This window comes from Staurois parvus, unplaced genomic scaffold (assembly GCF_062004578.1).
Source record: "Staurois parvus isolate SC_StPar_1 unplaced genomic scaffold, SC_StPar_1.0 ptg000165l, whole genome shotgun sequence".
Classification (NCBI taxonomy): Eukaryota; Metazoa; Chordata; class Amphibia; order Anura; family Ranidae; genus Staurois; species Staurois parvus.
Genome location: NW_028317961.1, coordinates 12,430,756 through 12,443,314, shown reverse-complemented (window position 1 = coordinate 12,443,314; position 12,559 = coordinate 12,430,756). Strand labels below are relative to the sequence as shown.

General features: G+C 42.8%; 1 protein-coding gene across 1 annotated transcript in view; it reads right to left on the bottom strand.

Moving 5' to 3' along the window:
• The window catches only part of PEX7 (peroxisomal biogenesis factor 7), a 312,578-nt gene that overhangs the window by 294,173 nt on the left and 5,846 nt on the right, over window positions 1-12,559 (bottom strand). The window contains exons 2-3 of the mRNA XM_089676224.1: window positions 10,430-10,487; window positions 6,329-6,479 (exon numbers count right to left, since the gene is read on the bottom strand). Coding sequence (XP_089532350.1) covers window positions 6,329-6,479; window positions 10,430-10,487 — 209 coding nt within the window. The remainder of the gene's footprint in view (window positions 1-6,328; window positions 6,480-10,429; window positions 10,488-12,559) is intronic.

The following is a 12,559-nucleotide window of genomic DNA, read 5'->3' as shown; positions in this document are numbered from 1 at the left end:
CCTAAGATGTGTGTTTTGGATCATTATGTTGTAAAAGTGTATGACGACCAAGGGCACGAAGTGATGGTAGCATCTTCTCGTAATATAGCGCAGTACATCTGTGATTTCATGATACCACCAATTAAATGCAGCTCCCTGACACTAGCAGCACTCATGCAGCCCCACAGAAGGACACTACCACCACGTTTCACTGTAGGCACCATGCATTTTACTTTGTACCCCTCGCCTTTGCGACGCCATACAGTTTTGAAGCCATCAGCTCCAAAAATATTTATCTTGGTCTCATCACTCCAGAGTACAGAATCCCACAAATCTGCTTCTTTTTCAGCATGGGCCCTGGCAAATTCTAGACAGGCTTTTTTGTGCATTTCACATCTCTGTGAGATTGCTGCAGTTCTATTTTTGTTAAAATGTTTGTATCACTTTTGCTACAGTATTCTGACTGATAAGTAAAGCTTTGCTTATCTTCTTGTAGCCGATTTGTGACATTTCTCTTCCATGTGGTGCCATTGCTGACAGCATGAAATGGGAAGGGGTTTTCTTTGTTAAGTAAGGACCTTTTATCATCAACTGTCGGCTGGACACCTGTTTAATGTTTAATGAATAATTAGACTCACCTGTAGTTGAATACTTGTTAATTAGGATTTTGTTGCCTAAAATTTAGCTTTACTTCTAAGACTTTCATTGGGGTGTATTCATTTTTGCAACATGGTCTTGAATTAATTTGTTCGGAAAAATACTTTTTTGTGTGTGCAAATTAGCAAATCTTGTTTGAAATCAATGGCCTGCATTTGTGGGAGTATTTTGTAGCACAGTGTCCCATAGAAAATGTTGATTCTGAAAGGAAAGTAAAGGTTTTCTGACAAATCTGTTGGGGTGTACTCATTTATGCTGAGCACTGTACATATATCAAAATATTATACCATATACCCTATAACAGTGATGGCGAACCTATGGCACGCGTGCCAGAGCTGGCACGCAGAGCCATCTCAGTGGGCACGCCAGGAAGAAGAGGATGATGAGCGCGCATGGACCGGCCATCCAGATCTCGTCCACACTGGATCCCCATCAAACTACATTTCCCACATGTCTCAGGGGCCAGGGTGGGCGTGGACGAGAGGAAACGGCTCCAATGCGGCTCTGGCACCAGGGGTGATGTACCCGGGGATGGGCGCGGAAGAGAGGAAGAGGCTCCCACACTGCTCCGGGGCCAGGGGCAACGTGTTCAGCGTGGATGGGAATGAGCTGCTGGGTTGGAAGCCACACCGACGCTGCCAGAGGTGAGATTGCTTGCAGTGTCGCCCGTCAGTGCTGCCCAGCAGTGCCGCCCGTCAGTGCTGCCCAGCAGTGCCACCCGTCAGTGCTGCCCAGCAGTGCCGCCCGTCAGTGCTGCCCAGCAGTGCCGCCCGTCAGTGCTGCCCAGCAGTGCCGCCCGTCAGTGCTGCCCAGCAGTGCCGCCCGTCAATGATGCCCTGCAGTGTCATCCATCAGTGCCCAGCAGTGCCGCCCGTCGGCGCTGCCCAGCAGTGCCGCCCGTCGGCGCTGCCCAGCAGTGCCGCCCGTCGGCGCTGCCCAGCAGTGCCGCCCGTCGGCGCTGCCCAGCAGTGCCGCCCGTCGGCGCTGCCCAGCAGTGCCGCCCGTCGGCGCTGCCCAGCAGTGCCGCCCGTCGGCGCTGCCCAGCAGTGCCGCCCGTCGGCGCTGCCCAGCAGTGCCGCCCGTCGGCGCTGCCCAGCAGTGCCGCCCGTCAATGATGCCCTGCAGTGTCATCCATCAGTGCCCAGCAGTGCCGCCTGTCGGCGCTGCCCAGCAGTGCCGCCTGTCGGCGCTGCCCAGCAGTGCCGCCTGTCGGCGCTGCCCAGCAGTGCCGCCTGTCGGCGCTGCCCAGCAGTGCCGCCTGTCGGCGCTGCCCAGCAGTGCCGCCTGTCGGCGCTGCCCAGCAGTGCCGCCTGTCGGCGCTGCCCAGCAGTGCCGCCTGTCGGCGCTGCCCAGCAGTGCCGCCTGTCGGCGCTGCCCAGCAGTGCAACCTGTCAGCGCTGCCCAGCAGTGCAACCTGTCAGCGCTGCCCAGCAGTGCAACCTGTCAGCGCTGCCCAGCAGTGCAACCTGTCAGTGCCCAGCAGTGTCGCCCATCAGTGCTGCCCATCAGTGCCACCCATCAATGATGCCCAGCAGTGCCACCGATCAGTGCCGTCTGTCAATGCGTCCAGGTAGGCAAGTGGTTAATTGCAGTGTTGGCACTTTGAAATAAAAAAGTTGGTTTGTGTTGCAGTTTTGGGCACTCGGGCTCAAAAAGGTTCGCCATCACTGCCCTATAAGAATTGACTGCAATGAACAAGAAAAGTTATATACAATTGTATTATATAAAACAATATATTGTATGTGCAAGATCACTTACAGCTAATTTAAAGATTCTTATGCAACCTCACAAAAGAAGCCATATGTAAAAAAAAACTAAATTATAGCAATTTATAGCAAGATGTGTTCACTGCAATTCAACCTTAACGTATGACATGTTTAAATTAACCTAAAACCACACTGAACCAAAATTATTTTAACATTTCAATAATTTTACATCAGCAGCTTTAATTGAAGTAAAGACGGGTGATCTTGCCAGAAAAGTCTTTATTTAAATAATTTCAGTTATGGGGTGACAACTGTTTCCCAACTGTGTCCCTGTGTTGTCACCCTGTCATATGCTCTGCTGGTTAAAGAGAAGCTTCAGTCAGATTGAAAAAATTAAAAAAGTCATCAGCTACAAATTATATAGCTTCTGACTTTTAATAAACAGACATTTAAAGCCCATGGATCCATCACTGTCTTCATCTGGGCCAGTCCCTTGCCAGTCTTCAGGTGCTTTTACCTATAAGGGGATATACTGTATGTAATAGCACCAACTCACAAGGCTCCTGCGACAAAGTCTTGATGATGCCATCATACTGCAAATAGGGAGTGCTGAGAGAATTGCTGACATCAGTGAGAGAGACAAACACAGTCTCTGGATAAGTTTTTATCCTTGTCCACAGGTCTTGTGAACCTATAAATGTGAATGTGTCTTTTATCATAAATAAACATTTTAAACGGAAAGCACAATGATGATGGAGAATATATTATATTCTATAATAGGATACATGGAGTGGTGGTATTGCAGCCATCTTTTAAAAGGAAGGGGGCGCTAATTGTACCTACTGTGTAATGCAGGAGACGAGGTGACACTTAAAGTGTTACTAAACCCACAACAGTAAAATCGGTCAGTATATGCAGTAAAGAATGCTAGTTATACTCACTGTGGAACCTAAGAGGTTAATCCTCTGCATTGTGTAAAAATTCTGTTTGATCCTGACTTCTCTGATCCTCCCTTTCTTCCAGTGTCCCCCTCTTATCTCCTGATAAGACATATTGGTGGAGACACTCTGCACATGCTCAGTTTTGGTGTGTATTGCTAGAGAGGTTTTTATTTTTCTTGGGAGAGAGCATGTGATCAGCACAGGGCCAATTAGCACTGTCCAGACACTGTCTGCATCCTCCTAGAGCAGAAAGGAAACTCCTCCTACAAGCTTTAACCAGTGCTCTGTTGAACACTGATAGAAGACTGCTCCTACTGCTGATGAGAAAAGGTATTTAGCAGTTTATATTTACTAAAATAATTGCATTTCCATGTAGTGTGTACTGTGGGAGACCAGATATAGTGAATGTAGGGTCGTGGGTTTAGTAACACTTTAAAGGGGTAAGGTGCAGTAGTATGGACCTATGGTAACCAGGTGTCAAGGTCCTACCTTTTCCCAGAGGTTATGTTACTCCATGTGCTGGCATCCATCTTGGATTTCTGCTGAGCATGATGGGAATCTTTTATGCCTTTAGGTCTCTGAGGTCCATCCCCCAGAGGGGTGTGGCTGAGTACATATAAGCCTGGGATCTGCACATGCTCTTTGCACTTGTGTCTTGTGTCTTTGTCTTGCTACAGCTGTGTGTACTCTCGTGACTCTTCTGGTATTCTGACTCGGCTTGTGACTAAGACCATTCTCTGTGTTTTCCTTCGATCTGACCTTCCGTTGCTGAACCCGGCCCGTGACCTGTGATTCTCTGTCTACTGTTCTGTACTGTTTTGTCCCGTTGTTGTTGACCCGGCTTGCCTGACTACGCTATTGTCATTCTCACCAGCTACACGCCATTGGCGGCGACCATTACCGCAGCCGGGGTGTCTCGGGGGCCGCGACCTGGTTCCTGGCTGCGTCAAGTCCATCCCCACCATCAGGGGCCCTGGTGAAGGGCAGCCTGGGACTTAGACTCCGCGCCCTGAGGGACTTCGGTCTGTTGGTGGTGGTTGTCGTCAGCCAGTGCGTTACCCTGCCACTAGGCCTACCTGTCCGTTCCACAGCCCTGCCCTGACACCAGGTCCCACCGTTTAAGGTGGGAATCCATCTTATTTATAAATTGGGATGGGAACAGGGAGTAGTGGCATGTCAATATTTTCCATTCAGCATTCACGTGGAACAGCTTATCAAGATTGAGCACTAAAGTGCACAATGCAAATTATTGGGTTAACTATCAATCAAGTGATGCGCTTTACCTATGATTTAAACCAAATCAACCAACATAAATGTCTCTTAATGAGTGTCCATGTGTGGATAATCCTATATAGTTGTATGTCTTCACAGATGCTTGAATTGCAAATTACTTCTTAAAACACCTCATGCTTCTATACACTGCAAACCAATAAACATGTGTGTGCTCTCACCTGATGTATAGGACCAAAGCGCTAGGTGAGGTCATAAATGGCATGTGTCCCTTATATGGACTGATGTCTTGTGTTCAATGAGCATGAATCTCCTCCACTCTCTCAGCTCTCCTCCTCCATCAAATATGCACCAAAAAGAGATGACCAAATCATAGTGCTTTTTCCTTACAAAACATTTATTGATAAAACAATATCTAGTATTCCACTCACATGTATGATGGATTATATCGCATCTTGTAAAGTAACTCTAATATGATACTTCTAATGATACAGATCCTCCAACCGCTAGTCTGCAGCCAGCTGTATCACACTCTCCTGTCCTATGAGCGTCGTGATGTCAAAGCCCCTCACCTCTGACGTCATGATGCTCGTAGGACAGGAGAGTGTGATACAGCATAAGGTGTTCTAAGAAGTCATTTGCAATTCAAGCATCTGTGAAGACATACAACTATACAGGATTATCAGAACATGGACACTCATTAAGAGACATTTATGTTGTTGGTTGATTTGGTTCAAATCATAGGTGAAGTGTGGCACTTGATTGACATTTATGTTATATAACACATTTTGTATGGAAATGTGAATAGTGTGAGCTATTCACAACTTTATATCACTGGTTTTGTATAGCAGCTCACAAGATTTTGCACATTGCATATTTTTGGGTTACTTTTTTTTTTAATTAGATGCTATTTACTGACAGTTTGAGGTTTTTCTTTCACATACAAAACAGTCCAACAAAACAGCTTATGTCATCTGGGGTCACATTTTAAAAAGGTCAGCATCATATCATTTTGAAGAGTAGGACCCTTATTTTCATTTATTATTGTGGTATGATGGCACTGATGTATGTTTTTCACTAAGGTGATTATTTAGTGGTTTATTAAGACTAGTGAGCACTGTACTGCATTTTTGTTTGAATAGTTTTTCAAATTCTTTATTTAGACAAAAAAGTATCCATCAAACCACATCTTGACAAGACCAGTAGTAGTATCGTATAACAAGAAAAAACAATACAGGAAAATGTCATAAAGATCTATTGCAGATATGACAATGTACAAGGGTGCACAATATAATTCTCATTGAAATTTGTTTGAATTGTTTTATAAAACTATGGCTGTCCTGTGCCAGGGAGCCACAGACGTTGCATCCAGCCTTTCATACAAATGAATGGCTTGTGAAAACGATGATGCTTCTTTGCTTCGACATATACCCACAAATGCGTGTCTGACGTATTTTCCTGAACATGAAAGTTATGCTTTCAGGAAATAGACCAGACACGCATGTGTGTGTAAACACTGATGCAAAAAATTTTAAGTGTTTACAAAAGTACTGCTGTGTTCACCCATTCACTTCTATGGCAAGCTGGATACTGTACATATTGTATGCTGTATAGGATGCCTATAAATGAACCCTAACTACTGTATAATTTAGACTGGGTTTACTTCTATTTTAAATGACATTTCTGATATATTGATTTTATATTTATTTTTTGCCCTGTTAAATGACAATTCTGATATACTGATGTTTTTGCCAAGTTAAGTTTGTACAACTTCTTTTCAATTTTTACAAAAAAGATGTTATATTTGTATCATACCTCCTGGAGGTGCTCTCTGAATACATGTAAAGGTCCTTGTGGTTTGGATGCATCCCACAACTGGAGAGATCCATCTCCACAAGAAGTTACAAGAATGTTCTCACTGATCTCACTCCATGTTACATCAAAGAGGGCATCGCTCCAGTCAAAGCTGTAAGAGGCAAAATATGAAATGAAAAGTTTTGGACGGGAGAATGTAAACAGGTAAATAACAGTCTATGAAAAACTGAAGAAAATGTTCCAATTGTACAAGTTTAAAAAGATAAAAAAATCACCAGCCAAAAATTTTTTACTTTTAAGCTTTTGGGGGGCTTGAGTGAATTGTTAACCTCTTTCTCAATCTTTATTGCTGTCCAGAGAGGAGATTTCATTCAACTCCTAGCTACACTCACCAGCCATGTTATTAGGTACACCTTGCTAGTGCCAAGAAAATATCCCCTACACAATTACACCACCACCAGCCTGAACCGTTGATACAAGGCACGATGAATCCATGCTTATGCCAAAGTCTGACACTACCATCTGAATGTCGCAGCAACCAGCCTGCCCATTCTCCTGACATCAACAATGCATTTTTGTCCACATAACTGCCACTCACTGCATATTTTCTCTTTTTCGGACCATTCTCTGTAAACCCTAGAGACGGTTGTGTGTGAAAATACCAGTGGATCAGCAGTTTTTTAAATACTCAGACCAGCCCGTCTGGCACCAACAACTATGCCACATTCAGTCACTTAAATCCCCTTTCTTCCCTATTCTGAGGTTTGTTTTGAACTTCAGCAAGTTGGCATCAGCAAGTCTACATGCTTAAATGCATTGAGCTGCTGTCATGTGATTTGCCGATTTGTGTTACCAAGCAACTGGACAGGTGTACCTAATAAAGTGGCTGGTGAATGTATATGTCACAAATAAATCTTGGCTGTAAGATTAAAGTGGTTTTAAAGAAAGGAAATTTTTTTACTTTAATGCATTCACTGCATTAAGGTAAAAAATGTCCCAATAATTATGTTGCCCCCTCACCTCCCTATATACTTACCTGAGTCCTATCTCCTTACCTGAGCCCTATCTCCAGCATTGTGCCTACTTGCAGAGGCGCTGATCTGTGTTTGTATCCGCACAAGATACAGAGGCAGCAGTGGGAGCAATCGGCTCCTGCTGCTGTCTATCAAATTCTATGAGGCGGGAACAGGAAACAGGGCCAGGCCAGGCTGTGTGTGCCTGTTGCGCACACACAGTCCAGCTCGAAAGCAAGCCCACAGGTGTGTCCCCATAGCAAGCGGCATGCCATGGGGGCACACAAAGAATAGAAGGAGCTGTGAGTGCTGCAAGGGGACCCCAAAAGAGAAGGTTTGGGGCCGCTCTGTGCAAAACTATTGCTCAGAGCAGGTAAGTATAACATGTATATTATTTTAATAAAATAAAAATGTACCTTTACAACCACTTTAACTATTGACTACAAAGTGCATTTTATGTTATCATCGTTATGATATCAAAGGTCCCATAGTGAGTTCTCCACAGAAATGAAAGTACTATGCCCTCTAAATGGATTTCACATCAGATCCTAAACTAGAGAAATTCTTCCTGCTTTGGTTGCAGACATCAGTAAGCGTCCAGTAGGGAAACTTCCTCACCAATCTGAAGCAAAACAAATATTGTTCTGCTGTGATATGTACAAAATAACAACAATACATTCAGAGATGTGATGATGGGTAAGGAAAACATTTCAATCCTTACTAATGTAAATATAAAAAGAATCCATTTAAAATGTCAAAATATTGACATCATCAATTTTTTTTCTACAGAGTAATGGCAAGGTCATTTACAGTTCTCAAGACCTGAAGGGCGCCCTGAAATAGCAGGAATAAAATGATGGTGATCTATTGCATTAGTTCACATCTCCAAAAAAGAAAAAAAAAACACCCTTACAGCAAACCTAAATGTTGCCCCTTCAAGGCAAAGTAAAAGGTTGGCTTAAAAGTCCACTCCCTGCCCCAGAAATATGTAGCCCTTGCCAGATGAAGGAGAACACATGATTCTGTGCTTTCCTACCATGATGAAAGCACTGGGTACCTAAGCAAGATTAGGTTATGGGGGAAAGGGAAAAGATCTTTGACAGAGTAGGCTCCATTACAGACCAATTTGGAAATTTTAATATGACATAAACTTAAGAAACTTCAGGTGTCCTCCCAGATAATTATAATGGAAAAACTACAAAACTACTTAAAGAATGAGTTCACATTTCGTAACATATTACACGTTGCACCCATATTCAAGGTGTAACATGTAACATGTTACAAAAGGACCAGCTTCCGCTCCCCCCCTATCCCTGGCTAGCTGTCAGAATGTTAAAAAAAAAGTGGCCGTGATTGGCTCGGCCCACCCGGTTGCGTCACTCATTCACAGTATTCTGTGAATGGAAAGACTACAAGTCCCAAAAGAATTGCGGCTGTTAGCCTGTAGTTCTCAATGAACTACCACAGAGCTGTTCAGCACTGTGGTAGTTCATTGATTCTTCCAGTCAGAGTGTAACTGCCTGCCAGTACGAGCACACAGACACACTGACAGATCTGCAGGAGTCCTGCATGGCACCAGCTTTCCAGGCTTCCAAAACAAAAATAGTAAATGCATATTTTTTTGCCTGCAAAAAAATGTGCATTTATTATTTTTTGTTAAAAGGAGAACTTTAAGTGCACAAGTGAATTAGCACTTACACAGCACTTTTTGTTTGGGCTGTAGTGCGCAAAAAGGCCACATACACATTAGCTGTATGCGTCACATTCCAGGCATTTTTGGGTGTCCATGAGGCACAGGTGCAACATCCAGTCCTGCTACCAGTACGTTGTAAAAATCTATGACCGGCTGAAACACGCAGTGGCTGGACACAGTTGGATGCTGTACCAAGTGGTCCTTGCATTTAGGGCTGTAAGCATTCAGGGACATATGCACACAATACATATGGCCCTAAAAGCAAGCACCACTCAGTATAGCATCCAGCCACCGCATATTTCAGCCTGACATAGATTTTGACGGGCTGCTGGCAATGGGGAGGGATGCTACAGCTGTGCCTTGCAGGCACCTGAAAATGCCAAGATGTAACACATAAGCCAAAATCCTGGATTGCATACGGCCCTGGATGACAGGGGAGTGCAGAAAAGCACGTAGCAGCAGTGGAGGGTGTGGGCTAGCTGGAGAACCGGTTACTTTGCCCAGAGTGAGTTGTGGGACCTTAGTCCTGTGTGAGTTCCCACCCTGCAACTGGGGGTCCAACGGAGGACAGTCTGAGGAACATAGGTCGTGCATGGGTTGGGTTATCTAGAAAACCTGTTACTTTGCCCTGAATAGAGGGAGGGACCTTATCCCTGTGTAAACTACCACCCTACTGATCTGGAACTTTTCAATACATCGATCATTGCTGGGTTCCAGCAGGAGAATAAACGACAGGTTCTCCAAAAGTTCAGTTTTGGAAACATCACTTTAAAAAGGAACTTTAGATTACAAATTTATAACATATCAGATTTGTCATGCGTCAACTGCTTTTTTACAGTGTTAAGTTTATAAATGGCAGATTGACAGGTTCTTATATACCCACCACTGTTTATAAACATCATTGTGGAAACAGCCCTTGGGCGGTCATTGTTCCCATTAATGGCTGTCAACTGTACAGTCATTAGACATTAGTTCACAGACCCTGTGTACTGAGCAGATCTGTAGTATGTGATCACTATGATAACCAATCCAAAAGATTGTACCCCCTTCGTGGCCAGGGCATGTTTTGCTATTCTTCACTGTGCTACTTTAACTGGCAATTGCTTGGTCATACAACACTGTTTCAAATAAAATGTATATTTTTTCACACAAATAGAGCTTTCTTTTGGTGGTATTTGATCACCATTGACCACCAAAAGAAAGATCTACCGGCTAAAACCAAAAGAGTATAAACTTCATTTGGGCACAGTGTTGGATGACAGAATAACTCTCAGTCAAACTATTTTAACACTTAACTCAGAACAAAATGGTCTGGCAAGGATAAGGTATTACAGGCTGGTACTCAAGTAGCTGTCACAAATATTGAATGCATAAAAACGCAATAAAATAAGTTACCTTTTGATGCAAACAAGTCCAGCTTCGTTTTGTTCTAATAAAAATAGACTACCACAGCCTAAGGAAACCAAAGGAGTAAACATTGTGAGTAAATATTAAATCACGTGTTTTTCAGAGTAAAGCAAATAAACATTTAAAATTCTGTTTTGACAATAGAGAGTCTCTTTAAAATGTGCCATTGTTATTAATCACATCATGTACAGTTTATCATAACAGTTGTTAACGTCATTTTCTGCAAGGTGTAAAAACACAAATCTACTAATATGAATCAACACATTTTAACTGACTGATCAAGAATTCCTCCTAATGTGTAAAGAATTTCAAAATAGAACAAAGCTTCCATGGAGACTATGCCTGAAATTATTTCACAGTTATATTTTTTTTCCTCTGTGTGTTAGCAAACAATACAATTACAAGATTATCTGCTGAGTTATTAAAAAAAAATTAGCAGTTTTTTCCAGGAGCCTTTTAGTTGGGTGTATAGTTTCTATATGATGGCTGTTGTCAGCTGTCCTATCCGTATTCAGAAACAGAGCATTATCTTATCTAGTATTGAAGTTACAATTACTGACCTCCAATTGTAAAATACTTGATTCTGGGCTGTCATGGTGATCCAATGTGCTCAGTACTTTTTAAGTCCCTGACTCAGAATAAGACCCCTTTCACATGATCCTGATCGGACCCTCCATTCACCCCTATGGACCGGCATATGTAAACAGACTTGTGTCCTTTTACACCCACCTACCTCCAATCTGATCCAGTCCACTAAAAAAAAAAAAAACGGACAGGATCCATCACCCTCCATTCAGGCAGATCAGAGAGCAGTCGGTCCATAGAGCAGAGCAGAGCATAAACACTCTGCATAAACTGAGCAGACACGGACCTGCCATTGGACTGCTTCAATCAACAGATCAGCAGACATATCCCCTAATATCTAAACGGAGTCGACCCCATGCGAAAGGGGCCTTAGTATGCATATTAGAAGTTCTGCATTCACTGAGACTTTCCTGAAAAGTACGCTTGTTTTATGTCACTTTGTCAAATTCACAAAACAATGTATGTCTAGTTACTGTTTTTAACCAGTAAGATTTGCCATTTTGACATTTAAATAATAGCAATCTTACAGGGACATGTTCTCACTGGCTTTAACAATTGTCTCTTACTGGACTAATTTCTACTAAATAAGTTTATTACTCCAATGAGCAGAGCCCTCTGATTCCTCTTGTACCAAATTTTATTGTAACTGTAATGTCTGCCTTCAGTTTGTAAAGCGCTGCAGAAACTGTTGGCGCTATATAAATCCTGTTTATTAGTAATATTTCCTACGATCATCAAATTAATTTGGTATTCCCAATGCACTATTTTCCTGATGCATGCTACTCTCATGAATGAAAAACATTGCCCTGGAGGAAAAATAGCCTAGTAACATTTGATTTTGGTGCGATTTGCCCAGAACAAATTTACATGTAGTTTTTCAGGATGAATAACTGAAATGTTATTCAAGAATGGAGAACTTTCAACCAGGAAAGAAATTTGCCAGGTGCTATCACACATTCCTAACTAGCTTGTCAAAGGGGCTAGAAAATGCTTTGAAATTATTTTTTTTTTAAGTCAGTGTATATGTTGATAAAGGTTAAAGTTATATTAACCAATACAACTGAAAAAAACAGTTTGTTAAAAGAATACAACATGTATATGTTGTTTTCCAGAAAAAGTCCATTTTATGGAGATGTACTGAACCAACACTTGACAATATACATGTCATATACGAATTCCTTTACTAGGTACCTGGCAGCCCAGTATACTTATAAGGCTAAGGGCTCATTCAGATGGGTGTCTGCAATTCTTTACTCCTCTTACCGTATTTAATAGTTGTCAACAATGTAAGCAGTCGCTTTGTAGCCAACAAATAAATACAGCACGGGGAGCTAAGAGTGGAGTGTGGCTGATATATTCTTTCATATTTCTGCTGGGGAGTAGAGACGGACTACAGTGGCTAGTACCTGAATTGTCCATGTACATGAGGGGTGAGTCTTGAGCAGAGCTGTGGATTTACGTATGAATCTGCGGTTCTTGCCAGCACAGAAACTTGCCTTGCACATGCAACCAGATCTGTACCGTGTAAAGCTA